The 26,863-nt window shown below is 41.9% G+C and overlaps 1 protein-coding gene and 1 non-coding gene across 2 annotated transcripts in view; both read right to left on the bottom strand.

Moving 5' to 3' along the window:
- Window positions 1-965: 965 nt before the first annotated feature.
- Window positions 966-1,047, bottom strand: trnas-aga (transfer RNA serine (anticodon AGA)). Its single transcript has one exon. It is a non-coding gene; the product is annotated as a tRNA-Ser (tRNA).
- Window positions 1,048-4,292: 3,245 nt separating this feature from the next.
- The window catches only part of LOC146691292 (tomoregulin-2-like), a 136,849-nt gene continuing 114,278 nt past the window's right edge, over window positions 4,293-26,863 (bottom strand). The window contains exons 6-10 of the mRNA XM_085434651.1: window positions 23,890-24,038; window positions 18,255-18,311; window positions 17,952-18,078; window positions 7,390-7,548; window positions 4,293-5,123 (exon numbers count right to left, since the gene is read on the bottom strand). Of these exons, the coding sequence (XP_085290777.1) occupies window positions 5,027-5,123; window positions 7,390-7,548; window positions 17,952-18,078; window positions 18,255-18,311; window positions 23,890-24,038 (589 nt within the window). The 3' untranslated portion in view covers window positions 4,293-5,026. The remainder of the gene's footprint in view (window positions 5,124-7,389; window positions 7,549-17,951; window positions 18,079-18,254; window positions 18,312-23,889; window positions 24,039-26,863) is intronic.

Raw genomic sequence — 26,863 nt, forward strand, 5'->3', positions numbered from 1 at the left:
TTCCTTTTTTGGGATAGTCTTTTGCCGATTCCCATAATAATGTGACTTTGATGTTCTTAATGCACTAGGTGGCGCCTGGAAGAAGTCTCAAGAAGTGTGCATTCTACAGTTCGCCCTTCAACAGCCCCACAGGAAAAAAAAAAGTAATTTTGTAACTCATTCTGTAAAAAATCGGTGGTTTAATCAATACTTATAGGGTGACCAACCATCCTCTGTCTTTTGCATTTGTTGACTTGGAAAAACCTATATGACATTTTATTTCACCATTCACCATCAGAGAAGGCATTGTTTAAATATGTTAAAGTTTTCTTTAAGCAAACAGTATTATTATTAAACTTCATCATGACTGGGCCAAGTGTCCTCTTCTTTGGAAATCAAAATATGGTCACCCCATAGAACCTATTATCATATTAGATATCTGTAAAAAAAACAAAAACAAATAAACAACGCCCCCCCAACTTGTAAAAGCCTCAAATATGGAGGACACAGTTAAATCATCTGTACAGGCAACAAGAAGGCTACACGTTAATCGTGACTGGATGAGTCAGGTCCAAAGGAAATCAGCTTTAATCCTCGAACAGACCTTTTTCCATGCAGCAGACGTTTTGACATAAATAAAGACAGGTGTTACTAATCACATTTATTAGAACTCTGGGCTTAAATAGAACAGCACCTACAATGAGGTTCAGTTCAGTTCAGTTCAGTTCCTTTTTATTTCAAACATTTCAAACATGTGCCTTCACAATCATTACAAAATATCATTCCATTATTTGTTTGAAAAGGAGTAGGCTGAAGTATTTACTTATTTGTCCCTACCCCCTAGGTTATTAGTAATGCCAGTGTTTTATACTATTTAATGTCAAACAGGTGCCGTGAAATTGATAGAATGACAGAGAAACATAGCGGTTCTAGTAAGCAGTAATGATTTCCTCACGTCCCTATTACCGGTTTTTAAAACATCAATTCGTTGTCGGCAGGATTCGAACCTGCGCGGGGAGACCCCAATGGATTTCTAGTCCATCGCCTTAACCACTCGGCCACGACAACTACACAAACAGTTTCGATATGAGAAATGAGTTCTGATGAGTCCGTGATTCCACTTTTTAGCACAGCTCGTCAAACACACACTTTCTCAGTGATGTTACCGCATCTGTGACGCGGCTGTGTACAGAAGAGGCGCATGCTGAGGTCAAGTTCCGGTGAATGCAGCGCCATCTGGTGGCGGCTGACACCTGTTGCACTGTGGTTACCTGTTACTGTTAAAACAGTTTTTAAAAAGTGCCCGTTTTAACCCAAGGTTTATTTTCGTCCTTTATTATCTAATTGGTGATTCAATGGAAAAAAATGGAGAAGATCAGAATTTTACAATAATACAACAACACGTGAAACAAAGTCATCTCCTCAGTAAGCAGATTCACCAAGTTTCTGATCAAACTGACCACAACTAAAATAAATAAATAAATAATAATTACACTTAATACATATTTATATATTCACAGTAACAAAAAGTAACAAAAATATTTTTTCTCTCCTAGTTTTAGTTTATAGTTTAGTTTTAGGAATCAGGTGAAAAAAAATCCCAACAACAACAGCTGAGCAAACTCGCACTGAATTCATTGTAAGTGTATATTAATATAATGTTGGCGTATCAAAAGTAAATGCATTCAGTGCAGAAAGGAACTCATGTAAGAGTAATTAACACCATCAGTAATTATGTTCATGTGTCAGTAGCTGATGTAGCACTGTATAGTACTACTGTTGTGGCTGGATAAGGTGGGTGGAGCCTAATTTACTACAGAACCGCATCCCCTTCTTACCATATGTGTTTAATTAAAACTCAGATTTTAGAGTAATTTAGTAAATTAATACCCTCCTCAAAAAACTGAAGGGCACACTTGGCACTCTGCACCAGAGACAAAGATGTTTTGATTCCTAACTGAGCAGACTGATATTCCTGAAGTTTAACTGACTTTGTGATCATCTAGTTTTCACTTAATAAAAAAATAATAAACTTTTTAATTAGTTTATAATACCAGATATAGCGTGGAATAAAATTTTATGAAAGTCATAGATATGTAATTTATTCAATGCAAAATAATTCCAATATGACTTATAGTGTAACTGTAAAAAAAATTAAAAGGCTTTATGTTAAAATCTGGCTTTGAGCTGTGTTTGGGGTTTTAAATTCCCTGCTTCACAAAGATGCAAAGCAGAGGGTTGCTTCCCCTCATGGGAGTTCAGCTCTAAGAAGCAAAGCGCCGTTTTCATTCTATAGTTATCCTAATGCTGAAAAGGCATTTTATTTTACCCCACCTCAGGTCTTTATTACTTTCTTGAAAGGTAGTTTAGAGATCCTTCCACCCATCAGCACTTCACAGTGTTTTGCCATCTTTCTTTAATTCTGTGTGATGGCTTTTTTCTCTGTCTCATCAGAGTTTGATGTATTGATGTCGGTGTGTTCATTTTTGATCTGTCTGCTTGTGTTTTAGATAGAGCTGATGTAGTCTCCACAGTGTTACAGAGTTCTGTGCACTACCAAGTTAGAAACTTTCAGTCTGGAATTACAATCGGACTTCTGACACTTTCTTGTAGTTCTGATGTTTCCTGCTATCACAGTGCTGCTTAGTGAGCAATGTTCTGCTGGAAGTTTGAGGCAGATGAATAATGACTGCAAGCTGATTTGCACGAATAAGCCTCTGATGAGTCGATCAAAACCACCGTTATCAGTCATCTGAGTGACATCTGAATAATGGAAGGGCAATAACTCACGGAAATCTAAGCTTTTATACAAGGAAGCCAAACCAAAAGAAATCATGCAGACCCTAAATCTCTCTATGCCATTTCCCCCTTTCTCCTCAGGGACAGCTGCTCCTCCCTGAGCTCAGTTCAGAGGTCAACTTAAAAAGAAGTTCCTCCTCCTCACATTTGACAGGCACATGCTCAGATTTGTCTTAATATTAAAGTTTTTACCTCTTTACCCTGCAATATAAAGTAGTATGAACTGGCAACTTAGCCTTCCATCCTCTGTTGCTTCTCCCGGTCTGGGTTGTGGGGACAGAGATACCCAGGCCTCCTTTGTCCAGCCACCTTCTCCAACTCCACCTGAGAGACATAATCTCACCAGCACGTCCTGGATCTAGCCCAGGACCTTTACCCATTTGGAGATGCCCAAAACAGCTCAACTGGGAGGTGTCCAGAAGGTAATCCTAGTCAGATGCATTGAACCACCTCAACTTGCACTGTTGAGTAGTCTACTCTGACTCCCTCTCAAAACACTGAGCTCCTCAACCTGTCAACTTGTTTGGTCACTACCCTCCACGTGCAGCCATAGATGTGGGTGAGAATGCTGATCTGATAGTGAAGCTACAGCTTCACTTTCGTGCTCAGCTTTCTGTTCATCATAACAAACCAACACAAGATCTGCATTACTGCAGATTACTATTTACTCATCCTATAGAACTGCAATCACAGCACAGGTTTTTGTGTCACTTTTTCTATGTGGTACAGCTGAGTGTGAAGCAGCTGGTTTGAGTTCCTGTGGCTTTGGTCTTATGCTTCAGAATGGTGGATTCACTGTTAAGGATAGAAGGCGATTAAATGTCTCCCAACCTTACCTGACTGATGATTACCTGATGATACTGATTCCCTGACTGAGCAGATTGGTGTGATGTCAACAGTAACTCGGATCATTGTGATGAAGAAACAGCTAAAACAAAAAGTAAGGCTTTCAATCTCTGAGATTATGTAAGTTCCAGCCTCCATCGATGGCCATGAGCTCTGTGTGCAGAGTCTACTTCAGCTATACCACAGGGCCAGAAGTGGGGTATACCTATATCCATCCCATATTGACACAAAACAATCACACAAATGAAACTGTCACATGAGAAAAAGTGAGATCCAGATCATATGCAGTATGTGTATGACCAATCCATCCTTTAAAATTGACTTAAACTGGCCTATTTTAACTAAGTCTGAATAAGGTAAGAGTGATGTGTGTAGGTGTGGAACTAGACTGTTGCTTCATGTCGTAAAGAGCCAGGTGAGGTGATTCCAAAATCCAGTCAGGATGCCACAGGCATTCTCTCCTTGGAGATTTTCCAGGCATTTCCACCTGGAAGGGGGACACTGGTGTAAACCAATAACTCACCGTGCCTCAGTATCCCCCTGGAGAAACAGGAAAACACTGAGAAAAATGGATGGATGGTGATACAGATTATGATTATGACACTAATAAACACTACCAACATGTCATTGCTTCAAAACAGACAAAGACCGACACAGAATATGTTACATTTCGTGATATAAATTATTTATTTACATTTACAGAAAAATTACCCCATCAAGACAACGTAGTAATAACTATTGGAAATAGAACCCAAGATACAGTAGCTGACGTCATCGTCACAACCGAACAGAGAGCTCTATAATAACATTGTGCCCTCTGTCAAAGGTCTCCTATAACACAAGGTGCAAGGCATCACGTGTAGCCCCCAAACCCCCCCACCCCCCTCCCAGGCTGAACACACACCTCATTAAAAGCCAGATACCCTGCTTTGCACTACCCCGATTTGCTTTGTACCCCTCATCTACAAAGAACAGCTAGCCCACCTCTACCAAAGTGCACACATCTAATACACATTCACACACACACACATTCAGTATCCTCCGCACCCCCCCCTCCCGAGTCCTCATAGTTCGTGTTTTGTTTAGTTTTTTTCAGGAAAAACCTTCAGAAAAAGGTGCAAGGAGACACATGGGCATGGGTAGGGGGCTGGCGGCGGCGGTGACTGATGACAGCATTTCTCCAATGTGTAATCATTGTCACCTCACTTGTGTGCCAGCTCTGTCTTTGCTTTGCCACCATCCTCCATGGACATTCTTTGAGTTCATACTGGGAGAGAGGGCGAAGAGTGATGGGAAGCAGATGCTAATTTTCAGGGTTGGCCTACTTGGGGGCGGGGAAGAAACATCTAACGCCACAGTGCTCCGTAACGTGGAGAGGGGACTCTGTCTGGTGTGTCTGGGCTCAGATCAGTCGGGTGGAGGCGCGCATGGTATTCTCTGAACTGAAGTGGACATTGTTCTGCTTCTGCCGGTTGATCCTGTTGGTCCGTGGGCACTTCCTGAAACACAAAATCACGAAGAAGATGAATTACTGTTTTAATATTAATCTAATAACTCAGACTTTAAAGGGAGAAACATGGATGGCAGACTGCTGCTTTAATACAATACAATACCTCTGCTTTAATACTTTAAAGCAGAGGTCCCAAACCTTTTTCATGTAAATCACCTGTCAGGGACACAGATGTTAGCACACGATTATAATGACCAAAAGAATTCATGATACACGCAATATGACTGAAAAATGAGTAAAAATCACCTTTTTTAAAAATGACTACAGTTTAGAATGTAACAGCACTAACAAATTGAGTATTAAAAAAAGAATACTAAAAATAAAGTAAAGCTTAATTTGTAACCTTAAACAAGCATGAAGAAAAACACATTTGTAAATCACAGTTAGAGCCTGCTTCTTTCTTTTATGTTGCATATGTTCAGGTTCACTGTTAATAAGTCTGAGTTTGGGATTCATGTGCCTGCTTCTTTGACTCGTGCAACCCCCAAAGGCCACATCCACCAGGCCAAGAGACCGGAGAGTCACACCTACTGAAAGGTTTGCATTCCGCGATCGATTGGCGAGTGGTTGTTGGCAGTCACTGAGAAATTTGTTAAAGCTCCAGTCACGCCAGGGACCAGTTAGTGGCCCCCTGGCAACCACAGGTTGCTAGGGAGAAATGTATTCCCTGACAACTGGAGACTGAGCAGCCTCTTTGCGATTTGTTTCAGCTGTGTCTGATTGTGTGACTGCAGCTACACTGATGTATGCCGCATTCACCTCCAAATGGGGAACATAACAAAGATCCCAGGGCATTGGAAGGACTTTCAAGCACCTCTGATCCCAATTAGACTGCCAGAAAAAGACCGATCCATGGAAGCCCCACCCAGCAACCCCACAGCATCCAAAGGATCTGTGCCTGACGTTCTGGTGCCAAACAACCCAAAGCACTCCGTGTGATTCGGAGTACATAGCCATGCTATTCAGCAATACTCAGCGTTGCTTGCAAAACTTATTGCTGCAAAAACAAAAGAAGCATCTGAAAACAAATCAGATGAACACCTGTTTGAGACTTTTGTAGCGGGAAAATGAGAGGACAATCTGTAGAGAGATGATTTTCTTTTTTAACAGAAACAGAAAATAGCATTTCATAAGATGCTGAATTTGTAGGAAATGACTAACATCTTCATCTTTGAAAAATCAAACAAAATATTGTCTTTGCCAACAATTTCATAGGAACCAGAGGGCTTGGGCTCCACAGAAGAAGTTCAAGTTATAAAAGCCTTGTTTGTTCTGTTCATTTTATAAGACAGAAGTAACGAATAATAAAAATAAAATGGTGGAAACATGGTATTTTGCAGGGAAGTCCTTTTGAACAGACCTTTTCCAAGATGTCACAAAATCTCTTACACAAGAGGCAAAGCATAGGGATGACCTTTTCCACTTCCCCCTGTTTGTCCTTTAACTGAATGGCAAATCTTTACAACAAACAGAAATCACATAAAACTCCAGCAACATTCATAAAACGCAACAAATGACGCGCAAATTCGATCGGCTTGACAGAGACGGAGCGAGTCAGTAACCGCTGAAACGCTCGCCTGCGTCGATTCGCTTGGAAGTTCATTCCTTTCGACTCGTAGAAGAATTTTCAAGTATGTTTTTGTGTTAAATGGATATCGCTACGCTGCAGGACACATTAGTGTTGCTGTCGCTGTATTTCGTGTTATAAATTCTCTCTTTGCTTCTTTATCTCCTCTCCTTACCCTCTCACCCTGCTCCACTTTCTCATTTCGCCCCTCCTCCTCCTCCCTCCTTTGCTCGGAGGAGCAGTTTTGTCTCGGTCAAAACTCCTTTAAAATCTTTTATTAAATGTCATAAATTGCTTAGGTCAGCCAGAGGCAGACAAGCTGCAGGCTATATGTGAATGTGTGTGTTTGTGGCTCTGAGTGTGGGTGGGTTTTTATAGTGAATACAAAATGCTTATGTTAAAACACAAGTGTCTGTGTGTGTGTGCATGCTGGACTATACAGATATGTGTGGGTTTCTGTGCTTGCATACACACCTGCAGGTTTTCAGATATGTGTGTGTGTGTGTGTGTGCCCCCTGAGAACGTGACAGTACTTTCTATGTGTGCCCAAAACCTCGGTGACCTTTCAGCTGTTGCCTACATGCTCAGGAGTCTGTAACTCCCAGATACACACAACATGGAAAACACTGCTCCCAGGCTCATTAGTAGGCTGTTTTTGTATATGTGTGTGTGTTCGAGCATGACTCACCTGGTAATGCAGAGCACCACCACACAGATGATGACCACCTGGAGTGCTCCGATGATAGAGGCGATGAGGACATAGTGCAGTTTGCCGGAGCCTGGCACCACATAGAGGACGTTGTACTCCTTGATGTCACAATGGGGGCCCCTAAAACCCGAATGACAGCTGAGATCACGCACACACAGACGCACAAACGCACAAGAGTGGGGGGAAAGTGAGAGAGAAAGCGAGTCATTCCTGTGCACGGAGTGACAGGTTCATTATTTTTAGCATTTCTAATTGAAACGTCACCGAGTGTTTGATAAAGACATTGCGGTGGAACGCCGCATTTCTGTGACAGTGTGGTGACTTTATTTTTTCCTTAGCTGTAGCTGTTCAGATGAACATGACTGATGGGGTTTGCGGTTAGCGGCATAAAAATGCATAATCTTCTCTTTGTTCTAGGCCTGTGGGCATACTAATGCTGCCATTATAGATAGTGTGTTAAGCTGTGTGTCTGTATAGAACATACACATGTAGCTGCCACAGTGAAGTGCTGAAAGCAACCAGATGAAAACGTCAAGTAGTGCGATTGGTCAGGTTGGGCTCCTTGTGTTTTCTCTTACAAGCTTCTGATATCAGGAGATTAATAGGGAAGACACTCAGGGAATAATGGAATGTAAGAACAGTTACTGCAGGGACTATAATTAAAGCATGATGCAATTCGGTCATGATACATCCATCTTGTGGTGCGGCGCTGGTATCAGTGTGTGAAATCAAACACTGAACGATTAATCAAAGCTTTCGCTGTGGGGAGCTGTGGCGCTCGAGCTGTCATTGACACCTTAGGACAAAAATAAAATCCAGATTTTATTTTAGAAAATAGAAAATCTATAGAAAACCTTCTCAGGAAATGATCTTCGGGGTGGATAGATATTAACTATTTGTTATCTGGGGTGCCAAACTCATTTAGCTCATCCCAAGTAGGTCAAGCCACTTGAGCCACATTTCAAGAAAAGCCACATACCATCTTAAAAAGAGAAAATCTAAAATGTGTCCTTTTTTGATGTAAATAAGGACATAGGTACATATATTTAATAAACTATCCGCTTACAAAGATCAGTAACAACAGAATAAGAGATGCAAAAGCAGCAATAGGTCCCAGCTTTTCTACATTCAGTTCATTTTCTGTCATTATAAAGAACACCTGCTCCTTGGATTCATCACTTTACTTGTTGTTTGTAGCGCTTTCTTTGTGCATAGGAATTTGCTAAGAGTGCTGCCCCCTGGTGGAGGCTAAAGAATCTGCATCTTCAAATGTGCACATTGAAAAACAAAGATGCAAACACAGAGTTTTGTCTTGCAGGTTATGGTCGGGTGAGCTGGTGAGCTGGTTAGTACTTGGATGCGAGTCAACATGGAAAACCTAGGTGGTGCAAAGTTGGGTGACGTAGTTGGTTGAGTGGTTAGGAGACAAGACAAACCTTTCTGTGTGGAACTGGTGTGCCTGTGTGGGTCTTTGCCAGCATGACAGCAGTAAGTATGCCCACTTCCACAGCTCAGTTTCTATGTATTCAATGATATTGTCTCATTTTTTATACTGTATGACAGTTTGAGCTTTGCTATCTATAATTAGGCATTTGACATCTTTATACAACCAAACTCTGAAAACAATGGATAGAAAGCCTGTTTGGTGGCATCCTTGTCACATTTTAAAGAAATATAATTTACTTAGTTTTGAGAGATTTATTCATTTGTCTTTTCTTAACTTAGTTTTCAAATGTATAAACAGTCTGGGTCCAGAGTGTTTTTCCAGACACGTTCAAAGAAAAGACAGTGATAGCATTACTGGGAGGCAAGGTGTGACTGTGAAATACCACATCACAGATCTAAAGTTGGACAGCAGCAAGCCACAGCAATTTTAAATACATCATAAATCATAATTTCACAAAGATTCATACCCTCTAGCATGTATACATGCTAGAACATACTTGAAAACATGCACAACCAATGTGCATTTTACAACATATCTAATTTATACTAATCTTTTCCATATGGGTGTTGAACGTGTGTCAAACCCTGAGTCCCAAATATTGCTTTGAATGACACCAGCTCCTACTTGAAAACATGTTAGCGTGGCTGTGAAGAGCTCTAGACCTCAGGCTGGGGCGAGACTGACAGCCTTCTCTAATGGGCCAGATGTTTGGCTGGATGGTTCCAGCCCACTGGCTGTATGGTTGATACCTCTGCGCTTATTTCGAGGGTATTTTCTGACATCTGACAAAACAAAACAAAAAATACCCAAATTTCACCACCCTGCAAAAAAGTGAAGTCAAAATGAACAATGCTGGGTTCATACCACAAGTTTGTTTTGCTACGTTTAGTCCAAAATTATTTCAGAATTTAAAAAAGTCCAGCAAATATCAAAAGTGTAAATTAGAGTCCAAACAACAATGACCCAAAACATCTTATTGAACTTGTTACTCTCACCAAAAAACCTGATACAAAAGAAATGAAGACAGGTGTTGCAAGCTTGGCTACACTGTTGCCTTTGTGTGTCAGATACAGCCTGGCTTCCATACAAGGACATGTGGGGTAAAACAGACAAAAACCCTTTTGTATTTAGAGCATTTTGTATTTAGAGGTAGTCTTTTACGGATGCAATCGGCAGCATAATACTACAGGTTTTGCCAGCTTGGTGTAGACCTTGAGTGGGAAAACACACACAAACACACACAAAAGACTAATGGAGATGATCTTTGTCCTCAGAGACGAGCTAAAACAGTCCCCCTTTTAATCTCCCCTTCTCCTCCATCTCCTCTTTACCTGCTTTTCCTGTCTCTGGGGAGGTTGTTACCCACCAACACCTGCACATCCTTGTTTGGCACAAACACAGACACACAAACACACAACCTGCTTCACATTCTCTATCCCTTCAACCTGACAGCGTACGAGATGAACATTGCAACCTTGTTCTGTTCGGGGGTTGTGCTTGGTTTCCACACTCGTGTACCGCACAAACACAAACACACACACAGTCACAGACATGCACCACTCCCACAGAGACCGCTGCGCTTTCCTTCACATTAAGATACAGACTTTGCCTCGTACAGCCATCAGGGGGCAGCAGAGACCCTCCGCACTCCCTGGCTGCTCAGCATGCAAAGAGAACGTCTGGGATGATCGAGGTTAGAGAGAAAGTAGAGAGAGATAGCGCCAGCGAGAGACACCGAGACCCCCTGGCTGCTACACTATCAGGCTGTAAAAGATGGCAGACCTGAGCAGCACACATGTATACTGGCTTGGTGTGTGGGTGGTGGGTTTTAATATCATTCCTCAGTGTGCCTTTTTGTAAATGCATATCTCTGCTGCCTGTGTTAAGTGTATTCTGTGTGCCTGTATGAATATGAAATTTGCACCTGTGTGGCCAATTCTCAGCTGGTGTGTCTGTCGGCAAAATAGGGGCACAGGGGTGCACAGAATTCACGGTTTCGCATGAACTCTGGTTTTAGAGTGACAGCTTGATACACACAGTGAAAGCATCAATTTATTTTCAAAAAAGGAAAATGCTCTAAAGTTTGTAATTGTCCGTAATTCCAACATTAAATGCTGAAGCAACTAAATGCTGCACTCTCTCAGTACAGAATTGGACCTGTTTCTTCTGTGACGGTAAAAACATAGACTGTATATAGTAGATGGATGTATTTAAACCCACCTACTACCATTTTCAAACAGCTTCGAGAATTTTAGCTGTGACTGTTTTGTTATTTAGGGCCACAAATGATCATACTTAATTTCCAGCTAGATAGCGAGCTTTTTTAACTAAGAGTATTGGATTCGTTTTTCAGTCCTGGAGGTTACGGCTTGAGTAAAAAAAACATTATGGGACATAATATACTTTCAGCTTCTCTCTTGAATGGACCCAGATGTTTGACTTGGTACATTATATATTGTATCATAAGCCACGACCTGAACACATACATGAAAAGATATTTGCCCTCTTCCTGATTTCTTCGCACTTAAATGTTTTAGATCGTCAAATAAATTTCATTTTTAGACAAAGGTAAGCTGAGTTAACACAAAAATACATGTTTGAAATGATAATTTAATTTATTAAGGGAAAAAAGTCTCTTCAAACCTACCCGACTCTGTGTGAAAAATTAATTGCTGCCATTGTTAAATCATGAATTAACTGTGATTATCCACATATTTTGCAAAGCTGGGTTTAATTTCAATAGGTACACCCAGGCCTCATCACTGCCAGACCTGTTGAATTGAGAAGTCACTTAAATAGAACCTTTCTGACAAAGTAAAGCGGGCTAAACAATCTCAAAAAGCAATTCATAGTCCTACAATCTCAAGAATAGCAGAGAAGCAAACTCACATCTATCAAAATCATTTCTAAGGTTCTGGGACTCCAACGAACCATGACGAGAACCATTATCCAAAACTGGAGAAATCTGAAACAGTGGTGAACGTTTTCAGGAGCAGGCAGCCTACTGTTGAATCAGGAGGTCACAAGAACTGCAGAGTTCATGATTCAGCACAAGAAAGAGACGATGATGATCCCCAATATGTTTGGGAAAATACTCTGTGGACTGTTTAGACAAAAGTTTTACTTTTTAGAAGGTTTGAGTTCCGTTATCTGGCATAAAACTACCGCGGCACTTCATAACAAGAACATCATACCAACAGTCAAACATGGTGGTGGTAGTGTGGTGGTCTGGCGAGCTGCTTTGCTGCTTCAGGATCTTGAGGACTTGCCACAACTGCTCTCTGTCCGACCACCAGTTCATGCCCTGAAACTAAAGTGAACTTGGATTATGTATATCTGAAACACACAGCTCTCCGTCTGAATGACTCAACAAACTGATGGTTTTGGACTTAAATCGGATGGAGATGCTTTGGTTTAACCTTCACCACCTCCAATGTGGCATCGCTGTGAGATTTGAAAGACTCATTAGCAGTTGCAGTTGTCAAGGGTGACACAATGACTTATTTCATTCAGGGGGCTTTTACTTTAAATTTAAATTACTAATAAATTACTAATAAAGTCGATTATCATTTGAAAACTGTATTTTGTATTTACTTTAGTTATGTTTGCTAATATTACAATTTATTTGATGACATTTTTTTGTCTGTAAATACCAACTTAAAAATCTCAAACACAGCACGAATCTTTAAATAATTCATAGTTTCCTCCTTCCACATATAATGTTTTTTTATAAAGATTTGACTGAGCTGGCACAGAATGACTTGCAGCGTCTGTCGCTTTGCTGTCACTTTGCAGATTTTATCAACAATAACAAATTTAATAATTCCAGCAAATACGCAGTAATAACAGGATAAGGCTTTCAGGGTTAATAAAAATAATAAATCATTTAAATTGATCACTTTTATTCAACATCATAAATGAACATGGATGAAGCAGGAAAGCCAGTAAATCCATCTGCATTTATCTATGATTGAATGTGAGAGTTTCTTAAAGTGTCTGTTATCAGCAGCTGCTTCAAGTTTCTGCTTCAGTTCATGAATCCCCTGCAGCCATCCGAAGGCAGCGGCACAGATATGTTGATACATCTGCAGTTTATGATTAGAGCACAGCAACATCAGAGCGCCGAGCTATTACGCACACTTGTACACAGTTACATGCAAATGACACTAGGCTGCTACAAAGTAACCACACATCCCCACAAATCACTGGTGTAGTACTACATGATTTACTGCTTTATACCACATCTGCACCAAAAAGATGCCTGGATTTCTCTGTAGCTGCTTAAAATGCCCCAGGATATGTCCTCCCTTTCCTTTATTTTTGGGCTATATTTTTGTCACAAAGAAAATGGGCAGGTAGACACGAGCATTGTACTGATCAAAGTTCAGGCAACAGAGTAGTCTGTGTGCATAACAACTACAAAACTGAGTGCTTCAGCGGTACGATCACACCCAAAGATGGAAAACTAAAAACTAAAAATGTTTGTATATAACAATGTGACATCTCCATCCATCCATCCATCCATCCATCCATCCATCCATCCATCCATCTCTAGCTCTTCTGGGGGCATACGAAACCATTCCCAAGCCAGTGTGTTCTGAGTCGGTCCAGGGACTTCTCATAGTAGGATATGTCTGAAACACTTCACCTAGGAGGTGCCCAGGATGCATCCAGATCAGATGCCCACAGCATTGTGATGGAGTCCTTTCGTTGTGGAAGAGTAGTAACTCTACTCGAGTCCCCCCCCCGCCCGAATGTCTGATCTCTTAGGTTGAGCTTCTACACCTTACAGAGGAATCTCTTTTCCACCATTTGTTTCCATTCTCATTCTGTCCATCACCACCCAGATAACCTGACCACAGGTGAGGGTGGGATTATATCAACTGATAGACTGACAGCTTTGTTTTCATGCTCAGCTCGCTCTGCAACACAACAGACTGGAACAGCTTCTTCATCACTGATGACTGTGCTAATTCATCTGTCAGTCTCTTGTTCCATTCTTCCTTCATTCATGAACAAGACCCCAAGATACTTACATAAGATATTCATCTGTTTGGGGTAGCAACTCAAGGGCAACCAGTAGTCGGCACTCCACCCTTTTCCGGCCGAGAATCATGGCCTCAGACTTGGAGATGCTATTTTTTACCCCAGATGCTTCACACTTGGCTGCAAACTGCCCAGCGCAATCTGGAGGTAATGGGTCAATGAAGCCAACAGAACGACATCATCTGCAAAAAGCAGAGATGAGATCCGAGACCGTTGTACCCGAGACCTTCCAACCCTTGGCTGCACCCTAGAAAATGGTTTGAACCTGCAGGGGTCTCGAGGCGCTCTGGCTTCCTCCCAAACTCCAAAGACATGCATGCGAGATTATAAATTGGAGATTCTGAAATTGGTGTGGATGTGAATGTGAAGATGACTGGTGACACTCACACTATGACAGCTACAATAGGCTCCTCCCCTCTGCGACCCTGAACTGGATAACCAGTTGAGAAAAATGGTGGATGGAAGGATTTTTTGACAGAACTTTTATTTGAGTGATTTTGTTTTGTTTTGCAAATGAACAGAAACATGATAATGGAATGAACTATTATGCTAATTTACTCAGTTATTTTACTTCAATTTTCAAGCAGACATTAAACTATTAAAAACTGAACAGTTTGTGACTAGTTCTAGTCAAAAAATATATATTACACTTGTTTAGAGCGGCACATTGTCAGATGTAATCCACCTCAATTCTGATAAGATGGCAGTTTGCAGACTAGCTCATTAAAGAACCAAGAATAAGAGGCCATCGCCGGCCGATACTTTCAGAATGCTGCAACTGGTGCTTCTTTAGTGCTCTACAACAGCAGCATTCTCCCATATGATATAAGCATTTGGAATTACACACTGAAAGTCAATAACTATATGCAAATAAGAGTATAGTTAGTTTACGACCAGTTATTGTAGACTTTCAGACTCGTAAATTGTTATAGAATATGTTGGATGTCAACAGCTGTCAGACCATTATAGCTATTGAAAAAGTGGGACATCTATCTCACTTGGCCTGTATATTCTGGGTGTTAGGGAGTTTGGTGTTTATGAGGTGCTGCTCCATCATTGGCGTATACATTACTGCGAGGGAGTATGCCTACTACAGTAAAATAGACTACACCACTGCTCCACATACAGTACAGCAAACTGGTCTGTTGGGACTTTTCATTCAGGTTATGATCAGATACTGGATTAAAATATTTTTCAAATAAAACCTCCTTTCCAACTCTCTCTTTTAGTAAAAGTTAAGCACGTTGCAAAGCAGTCATGGCTGTGTTACATTTCATGACACAATGTAACCATTTATGATGTGAGCTGGAGTCGAATTAAAACTCAAATCGCATCCTATAACAAGTGATGCAGTCGTATACTGCAAATTACTCTTTTTTTACAATTAATTTTTTACTGTAAGTTTCTGCCATCATTATACAAATACAGTAAAACCAATAAAACACACGCCATCTGCACTTCTGTGGCAGTGCGGGCTTAGGCTGTGCCTCTCTGCGCTGTGCAGACAACAATATGAATTCCCAGAGTGTCTTTGGGATTGTTAAGGTATTCAGGGTTTTTTGTAAATGCAGGCTATCCTCTCGAACCACTTTCGCTGTGAGCCAAAGGAAAATCACTGGCATTCTAATTAAATTATTTTTCTAAAGCGTTTTATTAATTGGGCTCCATTTACTCAAGCTTAATAACCAGGATATTTAGAGCGCCCTAGGGTATTATTTTCAATACTGTGAAATCTTGATAGGTTTTTGTTTATCAAACGACCAAAAATAGCAGGAAATGCACTGATTTCTGTCCAGTGAGGTAAACCAGACTCACTGCCTTTATTATAAGTGGCTCGCTCATCCTCAGGAGTGCACCTCCCCAAAGGCTCATTCTAAGCTGAGAAAAATCCCTGCCTGTCTGTGAATAGCACAGCTGCAGCAGAAGCTGACACTTTAAAAAAAACAACTATAATCACAACCCTCTCTGATATGTATATATCCCCCTTCAGCCTCTTACTGTGTGCTGTATGGATGTGAACCACAGTCAAAGGTGTGATTGCAGATGGCACAAAGTCTGTGGGTCCAAGACCCGAAGCCCACCGCACACCGCAAAATAAGACCCTAGATCATAAAGCATGGGGATGGAAACACCAGCATCCTCATTAAGCAACAACAAACCCAACATGGGATTAATTTGAAGCAGTGCAGCATATTTGACTGGTCAACAGCCCGTCCTACCATTACAGCAGGAGGGATCTTAAACACTTCTCGCTCTCAGCGCACTGGCTTATATTCATTTAAAATAAACAAGGCTGATTAAAAAATAAATTTGCTCCAGCACTTGCCAAGCAATTTCTAAATTTTACAGCTGATTAGCCGTCTTACATTCCACACTTCCTGTTAGTGTCTGCAGATCACACAGAGAGAGAGGAACAACAAATTTGTGATAAAAAAGACAGAACGGGCCTCAGTCATCTCGCTTCGTGTAGGGTTTGTTTGTTTGAGTGGAAACCTAATGAGTACGGTATGCTCGACTGATAAGTAGAAAATGGCCAACGCTCTGATCGTAATAGTTAACATAAATATAAAATTGATGATGGGAAGCTTTTTAAAATCCATTTCTCTCATTATAAATAATAGTTAATACCATCTACAATCCAGAATACTCTGCTACAAGTACATCATATTTAGGAAACAATGGTGGGCTGGCTAGCTTTTAAGTCAGAATGTCAAACTTGTGTTCAAATGTTGCAACTTGATATGTCACATGTGTATCTTTGCTTAAGACGCAAACCACATTTGTTGTCAGTCTCACAACACACCACCAACAGGCTTCCTCCACTGGCTAACTCAGAACTCAGAAGCCTGTTATCATTGGTAACCAGCGATAGAGAGTGACCAGTTTATGTGGGAGGCATCTCGTGGTCATGGGAGGACACGAGATGCCTGGCTTTTGACATGGCAAATGTCAAAAGCCAGAAGCCAGACCCTCACAGAGATAATGAGACAGTGGTCAGCTACGTTAGGCACCGACACTAACCTAAAGAACGCCCAGAAATGAAACCAAACAAGTGCAAATATCATAATTTGACATCAAAAATTAAACAGCCTTTTACCTGCTCTGTGCATTGTCTGTGTGACCTGTTGTGCTCATACAACAACAGAGCAGGTAGGCGAGTGTCTGGCTTGTATACTGATCCTGCACATCTTACCTGTGACTTGAACAAAGTTATGTTTTTTTTTTGTTTGCATTCAGGGACCGATTGCAAGTAGTTGCAGCAGTTAACTGATCACCCAGAGGCCCACCAAGTTATTTTACAGTTAAATGACCATCCTGCAGCAACTACATGACCATGTGTGGAGAATTTCTGAATTTATTACGTCTTCAGATCTTTGGGATTGTGGTTGGCTTCTGAATGTAAGCGGTTAATGTGAATTTCTGTGCAACAGATTTGCAACAGATGGCAACAGATTTGCGATTTTTATTTTTTTAATCACACTTAATTGCCGTTTTATCACCCCACAGATTGCCTGTAATTGCCAACTTGACCCTATTCAGTGCAAACTAACAGCAGACGGACTCCATCTTACCGCCACTTTTAAGCGTCATGTCGCTGCACCAAAGTCGCTTTGAAGACGGCAGCTGACTGCGAATGGTCTTCGAAGCAGCTAATTCAAAAGCAAAGAGATTCTGAGTTCACTGCACACAGACCCAATGATTTTGGTCATGCCTATTTTCACTGGTGTGACTGCAGCATTAATCAAATTCCCAGAAGTGAGAACGCATCTGTGAAACAGACTATCTCCTGCAGTGTGCTGCATGTGAGAAAGAAGGAGCACGAAAAAGCTCCTGATTTAATTCTCCTGACGTTATCCGCTGTTCATGTGCGAAAACATGTATTATCACTTTGCAATATCATTGTCGTTTTTCTGTTTCCCCTCTTCCTATGAACCTCTCTACAACTGTGTGTGTGTGTGTGTGTGTGTGTGTGTGTGTGTGTGTGTGTGTGTGTGTGTGTGTGTGTGTGTGTGTGTGTGTGTGTGTGTGTGCATGTGTACATGTGTACCTGCAGGAAGGCTGAGCCAGGACGCTGGGGAACTGACACTCTCCATGGACGCAGTAGTTTTTATAGCGATCTGGACAGGGGATGGACAAACCGCGGGCCAGTCCGTTCCTGGTCTCCTCTTTCTCCCCTACAAACACACGAGACCCTTAAAATCTGCCACTGCCCCTCAGGAAGAGATGAATTATAACAAGTGGGAAACATGAAAGGATGACGAACAGAGGAAAGTCTGGGAGAAAATCTAATTCATCTTTGAATGACAGCACATGTTATGTGCTTATCTGCCACCATCATGGAAGCACTCACCCGTGGGGTCAGTCCGTGCGAAGTGTCCATCTCCGCCTTTGTTCCCAATTATGTCATCTGGAAAGGCCAAAGACACATTAAAGCTGAGCTCAGGTCACCGCAACCTGTCCTACAGCTCCATCGCAGGTTACTCATGCACAGTGATGCTACTGCAGGTAAAGAGGACTGAATGTGAATTATCATCTCAACAAAAGGTTCATGTGCAGTGTGCGCCTGTGTGCTTAATGCGTATAAATGGGAGCCATTCTCTTCAAGTCAGAAACCGCCACCCCTAATGTATTACACCGAACAAAGGCCAGAATGGAGCAGAGTCGGGTGGAAAAGATCAGACGGAATAATGCATTTTTGCTCACCCCATTGACGCTGCATCGAGTTCTACTTTTCACAATGGCTAGACAAAATCACCTTCAAATCATTATCATTTTATTGCGATTGATTTTTTCTTTTTTTCCAGAGGTCAGTACGATCGTTCCCTCAAACAGAAGCTGTGAAAGCATTCTTCAGATTCATGACGCAAGACTTGTGGCTGGATCTGTGACTTAGAATTTACTTCTTATTTTTCTTCTTTTATTTATTTCTTTATTCACAAGAACACCTGAGGCACAGTAAAAGAAAAGAGACTCAGAAAGATTTCAGTGAGTTCAGAAGCTCAAGTCCCGCATGCGTGACATCCACTTAAGAAAAATCAAATGAAGAAAACAAATGAATTTTAAAACGTAGCCAGCGGCGAGACGCTACAAGCTCAACAGACTGCAGCTCCAGTGGATTCAACGAGTATCTGGTTAAATTTGTCTGTGGAGCTGAGGTTCAACAATATCTTCACAAGGTTATCTGCGCTTTTTGTTGAGCTACTGTAGCAGAAGCCGTTTCCTAATAGCATGAAAGTGGAGCATAATCAGCCATCTAAGTGCCGGGGTGTCACTGTGAGTCCTTGCTAACATGAGGTCGTCTCAGTGCCTCCATTTCATGCTATTTGTCTTTTTCCTTGATTGAAACAGAATCAAACGGGGTGGTCTGACCCACAGGACATAACATGAGGGAATACAGATTTCTGTTTGTGTTCCAGGGCTCGTTAGCCCTGATTGCTTTACTTCCCATTACTTCTCAAAAGACCTATTTGTCCTGTGTGTACTTAGAACCTCTCAAATGGTCTCTTACACTAAAAAAATAACTACAGATCTTAAAAGGTGCATTTGACTCCAGAATCAAAGCCTGTAGTGTTTCTTTTAGAATGTTTAGGTGTAAATCACCTAGTTTGGGAGATTTCTGTCTCTTCTTTCACATAATGGAACTAAATGACTCTCTGAAAAAGCTTTATTTAAAAACTCAGAAACTATTTCTAGAAATCATCACCTGGTTAAAAAAAAAAAGCACTCACAACAGGATTTACTTTTGTATGAACTTTTTTCCGCTACCAAACGACATGTGTCAGGTGTATCAATCTGCAAAAGGAAGCTTTTGTGACAATAAACACTGATGTTTCTGCGCTGAGCTGAGCTACAAGGTTACCGAGTTGCATTCTTGTATAGACTGGAAATAATGCCTAAAATAATTCCAAAATGAAAGTTCTTACATTTCCATGGGCTTTTGGAAAACATAATGCTCTCAGTGCAAAGCAGTCTTACGTGTACATACAGCCCACAGAAGGCAGCAATAAAAACAACAGACAACAAATCCATAATTAAAGTAAGAATAAGGTCGTCAGCGCGCCGTCCATCTCCAGTGCTTCACTCAACATCTTAACAGAGCCTAACTGCATCTGGTGAGTGACTCAGTCTGACTTAGTGGGTTCGCTGTGGGAAGTGAGTCTCTCACAGAGTGCAAGGGAATTAGCTGCGACTACGGTAAAGTGAATGTTGGTGGTGGTGACCAGCCACAAAGTGTGCAGACAAGCTCAGGCTGCAGTAAAGTCTGTTACATAATGAGAAGAGAGCCGCAGTAAACTGGAAAGTGAGGCTGACACTGATTCTCCTCAACACCTTTGCAAAGTGTTCAGATGACCAGCAGACCAGAAAACAAGACTTTCTGGCTAAGAGGTTAGTGCTAAGCACTGCACCACTGTGCTGCCTTCGCCTCTGAGGACACTAAGCTTTGACTGTCTACAGGCCATGGATATACACTCACTGGACACATTATTAGGTACACCTTGCTAGTACTGGGTAGAACCCACATTTGCCCTAATTCTTCACTTCACAGACTGAAGAAGCTTTGGGATATGGTGTGTTACCCTGCTGGAAGCAATAGATGAAACACTATGACCATAAATGGATGGACATTTAAACGATGGTCACTTGGTGCTAAGGGACATAAAGTGCTAAGAAAATATCCCCCACACCATTACACCACCAACACCAATCTGAATCACTGATACAAGGCTGGATGGATCCATCGTTTCATGTTGTTTACACCAAGTTCTGATCCTGCCATCCAAAAGTCACAGCAGAAGTCGAGACTCAATGGACCAGGTAACGTTTTCCTTATCTTCTGTTGTCCAATATGGTGAGATCTTCTGTATTGGTTGTAATGACTGGTTTGAGTAACTGGGGTTGCTTGAAGCAACCAAATAAAAGTTAAATCAAATTTTGTATTAAGATGTGCATTTGCAATTTTGAAACAACTCAGGTGTGATTTAAAAGTTAATATTCAATTTTATTTATATAGCCTCAAATCACAACAGTTGTCTAAAGTCTACTAAACCTGATGTTTTGAACAAAATGTAACCTTCAACTATTCAACAGAATTAGCAGAATAGCAACAAAATTGCTAATTGTTAAAATCTGGTTGAATTCAAACCTTTGTGATAGTCTGAAAAGATTTTTCTAACAAACTTTAAACTGAAAGGAACTGTGTTTTTAAGGGCATGACTTGCTGAGCAGATTCAGCTTGGACAAAAAAGGTCCATGGAAATCTGGTGCTTCAAATCTTTCATATCTATAACTACAGCTATATTTTGGTAGTTGGAGCTCCACATGAATACCATTTAGTTCCATTATAGTCAAGAATACTCAGTACTATAATACTGATTATACTGATAATACGGACTACAAACACGCACATTACCAACTCCGGAAGACGATCAAAGCAGCCAAACGTGAGTACAGGGACAGGGTGGAACAACAGTTTGACAACCCTCGGAGTATGTGGCAGGGACTAAACACGATCACAGACTTTAGAGGGAAAACCAGCACACCGCAGACCACGGCCTCTCTGTGTGAGGATCTAAACGTATTCTACGCTAGATTCGACACAGCGAACACCATGAGACCGGACAGTGTGCGCACCGCGGATGACGTCAGTGCGCACACTGTGTCTGAGGAGGATGTGCGGAAGTGCTTCAGGAAGGTGAACGCACGCAAAGCTACTGGTCCGGACGGGATTCCCGGCCGCGTCCTCAGGTCATGCGCGGCTCAGCTGGCTGGAGTGTTCACGCACATCTTCAACCTTTCCCTCTCTCTGTCTGTAGTCCCAGCCTGCTTCAAAATGGCCACCATCGTCCCTGTACCCAAATCCTCCACCATCTCCTCATTGAACGACTGGCGACCTGTAGCCCTGACCCCCATCGTAAGCAAATGCTTCGAGAAGCTGGTCAGGGACTTCATCTGCTCTGCACTACCCGACTCACTGGACCCTCTACAGTTTGCATACCGCCACAACAGGTCCACTGACGATGCCATAGCCCTGACACTACACACTGCCCTGTCACACCTGGAGAAGAGAGACACGTATGTGAGGATGCTGTTTGTAGATTACAGCTCAGCATTCAATACCATCGTTCCCTCGAAGCTGGACAGGAAACTGCAGGATCTAGGACTGAGCAGCTCCCTCTGCAGCTGGATCCTTAGCTTCCTGTCTGACAGACGCCAGGTGGTCAGACTGGGCAGCATCACCTCATCCCCCATCACACTGAACACTGGTGCTCCACAGGGGTGTGTACTGAGCCCTCTCCTGTACTCACTCTACACCTACGACTGCACAGCCACTAACAGCTCCAACATCATTGTGAAGTTTGCGGACGACACTACAGTGGTGGGTCTTATCACCAACGGTGATGAGACGGCTTACAGGGAGGAGGTCAGCGCCCTGACCCACTGGTGTCAAGACAACCATCTCACCCTCAACGTCGCAAAGACAAAGGAGTTGATAGTGGACTTCCGGAGGTGCAGAGAAGTACACACCCCCATCACCATCAACGGCGCTGCTGTGGAGAGAGTGAGCAGCTTCCGGTTCCTTGGCGTACACCTGGCTGAGGATCTTACGTGGTCAGTACACACAAACAAAACAGTGAAGAAGGCGCAGCAGCGCCTCTTCTTTCTCAGGAGACTGAAAAGATTCGGCATGAGCCCCCGCATCCTCAGGACCTTCTATCACTGTGCCATTGAGAGCATCCTCACTGGATGCATCACCACCTGGTATGGCAACAGCACCGCCTACAACTGCAAAGCTCTCCAGCGAGTAGTGCGGTGCTCTGAACGGATAATTGGAGGTGAGCTTCCCTCCCTCCAAGACATCTAGAGGAAGCGGTGCCTGAGGAAAGCGGGGAGGATCATCAAGGACTCCAGTCACCCCAGCCATAAACTGTTCAGACTGCTTCCATCAGGAAGGAGGTTCTGCAGCATCCGGTCCCGTACCAGCAGACTGAGAGACAGCTTTTTCCATCAGGCCATCAGACTGCTGAACACGTCATAGACACCTCAGCTTCACTACTGGAACTTCAACATTATGCACTCCACACTGTATATAAATGCCACTTGTTTTGCACATATTCAACTCTGTATATTTTATATATTTTATTATTATTATTATTTTATTTTATTTTTTTACTATTTAATTTGTAAAAGTGTGTATACACACACACACACACACACACACACACACACACACACACACACACACACACACACAGGAAAATATTTAGTATACACATCCAGAAATGCATACACTATTATATATTGTACATATATTTATTAGTTTCAGGTTGGCCATTCTTGTATTTTGCTCGTTTGTGTTGTTGTGTTTGCACATCTCTGTTGCTTGTGGGGCTCGCACACAAGAATTTCACTCGCATGTGCTGTGCCAGTGTGCCTGCACATGTGATGTGACAATAAAAAGTGATTTGATTTGATTTGATTTTAGGTTTTAAACCACACAAACCGTAAATGACATTAAATGAAATAAAAACACATTTGTCTGTCTCTGTCTTCTACATGTATTCGAACTATAACTCAGTTTAAGGATTAAAGCACTGAGATTAATAAAAAAAACAACTTTATCCCCAGAAATAGTGCGCCAAAATCAAAGATACTACATTAAAAAAAGGAGGGATTAACATTGTGTAAAATTATCTGTATATGTAGCAGCAGCGGCTCTGAGGATTATCTTTCCACACCATTCCAAAATTTGATTGAGTGAAACTTTCTGTAATTATAAAATGTGGCTGGAACTGCAGTTGGAGGGAGATGCAAAATCACGCCGCCTGCATTTAGCTCTGCACGATGCCTCATTTGCCTCCGTGTTTTCACTCCAACGTGACGCAAACACCTGTTCATGGAGGTACACTGACGGCTTCCGCTGCGTTTGTGAAAGTGTTGTTGTGCCTTTCAGAGTCAGTGTGCTAGTGTGCATTTGAGAGTCTGACCGTGGCAGTGGCCCAGGTACTTGACCTCGATGCGCTCCTGCTTCTGACAGGATGCCTCCTTCACCTGGCAGGGGTTGTCATAGGAACGACCATCTGAGGCGCACACTGGGTTGAAGCTGATGTGGGAACAGTCGATGTTGCAGACACACCTAACGAACAAAACAAATATCCATGTTACAGCAAACCTTCTGATTATCAAAGTCAAAAATCTAAAATAATGAAAACAGAAATATTAATAAAAATGAGAGAATCCTTATTCTGGAAACGCTGCTTTGTGTGTTTGGCTGCCGGAGACAAATTCATTCAGGGATTAAAGGCAAGACAGCAAAAAAACCCTACATTTGCACTCAGACAGAATGCTGGACCATGCATAGTAATCCTGTTCAAACTGGGGTTTCGGCTCATTCAATTTGACACAATAGCAAATGTATTTAACTTCTGCAAAAGAAAAAAAAAGAGAGAGGCTGCACCGAGGGCTTGACTGACAAATGATGTTCTCTTACAAAGGCAGGAAGCAATTAATAATGAAAGAACTGTAGATAACAAAGCAGTGCATTTTAATGTTGTGGAGAAAACAGCACACACTCACATACAATTCAAGCTGTCGGGTGTGGAATTCATTGGAGATAAGATAGAATAGCTTAAATGTAAAATAATAACAACTTATATGTTAATATGCCAATGCCATTGTTGAAAATCCATTGTACTATGCAGAAAAGCTTGTTTCTTGTATCTGGCTTTATAACAAGCTAATATAACGTCCTTCAACTAAACTTAAACCTGCTTAGAAATTCACAAAATCATAATGATGGGCTCGAGATGCGAGGCAGGCGTCACAAGGTGTGACCTACATTTTTTTTTTAAAACGAAGCAAAGTAGTTTAAAGGCCTGATCTTTCACCTCTAAAATTAGCCGAGTTTGTTTTCTCTACATAGTCAAAGGAGCTTGCAAAGAAAAGCGTCTGGACTTCTTTAAGTTACTTGAAGACGTTTCACCTCTCATCCGAGAAGCTTCTTCAGTTCTAAGGTCAAATGGTGGAGAGTCCCAGATATAAACCTAGTGGGAGTGACCCCCCACAGAAGGACAAAAGGACCCCCTGATGATCCTCTAATCGCCTGAGCCAAGGTGTGAAACTGGGTGTGGGTCCCAATCAGCCAGAGTTTCGGGTGAGTTCATTGTGAAACCTGGCCCCACCTTATCATGCGAATTCCTGAGATTGAAGAAGCTTCTCGGATGAGAGGTGAAACGTCTTCAAGTAACTTAAAGAAGTCCAGACACTTTTCTTTGCAAGCTCCTTTGACTACGATGACCTGGATGACTGAGAACCTTCACAGACATTTCTCTACATAATGAATTTGTTGCTTTCTTCCACCGAGCTGGCGTTTCTGCTGTGTTTTTGTGGCAGACTGAAAAAAACATCAATTTCTCCAGGAATCTGGAGCTTACTTGATGCTTTTAGCTCTTGCAAATTAACCAGGCAATTTGCTGGCGTGCCACAATTTTCGATTAAATTTCAGTGCGAGTGTTTGTGTGTCTGTTTGCGTTCTTCTCCCGGCCTGACATCTGCATAAATGACAGCGAGAGCGAAGCACCGCGCACACCTGCGTGCATGTGCATATTTGTGTGTTTGTGTGTGTGTATTTCGGCATTAGTGTAGTGTGACCCTTAAGTCTGTGACAGGCCTGATCAGCAAAAATTACAGCCAGATTGCCTTCCCCAGACAGTTGCTGAGTAGCGCTGAACGCAAGATTCTGTAATTATAAATCTGTCATTATTCTCCCGGCCTTTTCATTTTCCCCTGGTGCCAAGCTCTCAGTAAAGCACAGGCATTCAGCTGTCTTACAGCAGCATTTACATACACGCCCACATGGGCGCCCGCCAACACATAAACAGATGCTCACACACGCACTCACACACACACCTTGACAATCAGCCGTGATGATTCGTACTGCTGACATTGATGTTGATTGAAACGCCGTGCAGCAGAGTGTGGCAGCGCTCAGCTACTGTTGTAATGATGGATCAGCAAAGTAAGAATGATGTGAAGAAAGGCTTCGTTATGCATCAGAGAGGACGCGCTTGTGTTGAGGCTGCCGACATCCAAAATCCCACATGACACTGAAGGTGAGCTGCCACAACTATGAATGACCCAACACTCCTGAGGGCTGCTCAATGAAACTGTAACGCTGTGATTCCAAATACCATTTCTCACCAATGACAAGAAAAAAAGGCCAGTTTTCGTCTCTAATTAGGGGTACAAAAATAACAGTCTGAATCTATGCACAACCACAGACATGACACACAATTTGATATAGCTTTAAAAAAACAAAATGAAAAAAAAAGCCCTCTCTGTTCACTCTGTTTTTGCTGTTGGCGTGTGTGCACCAAACAACCTTCTCTTGCTAGTTAGCTCCATTTTCAGATAGAAAAACTACAAAGAAATGTCACATTGTACCATATACTAAACTGCCTGAAATCCTGACACTGACTTCTCCTCCTGCAACATGAAGAGTAGCTTTAAAAATGTACCAGAACTCTACATGTCATTTAAGAAATGTGTGGGAACCGAATGCAGCTAATGCTATTTTAAAACTCTTCCTGACTGACGTCAAATACAAAAGAACTACATCGTATGGCAAGCTAAACAAGCTAGGATGCCGTTAGCAGCATATGTGTTTGATTAATAACTGATGAAATACTGACCTAGTTTTAGTTTAGTTTTCACTTTTCACATAATGGACTATGGATCTGGACAAGATCAAGAAGCAACCCCTGGGAGTGAAAAATAAAGCAGACACAGAAACAGCAAAAACTGCATTTCCTCGATTGGCAACTTAACATTCTGGCCACTGTGATCTTAGATTTTTCAAGCAGGTGTCACGAGTTTGTGCTGGATCTTAATAATGAGAGAGACACTGCACATTCAAACTTAGCTGGCCTGCCCTAAATCATATTCTACACTAATGGAGACCAT

The sequence above is a fragment of the Copadichromis virginalis genome, linkage group LG16 (assembly GCF_057382275.1).
Source record: "Copadichromis virginalis isolate Kocher_CV1m ecotype Utaka linkage group LG16, C_Virginalis_male_GT1.1, whole genome shotgun sequence".
NCBI lineage: Eukaryota > Metazoa > Chordata > Actinopteri > Cichliformes > Cichlidae > Copadichromis > Copadichromis virginalis.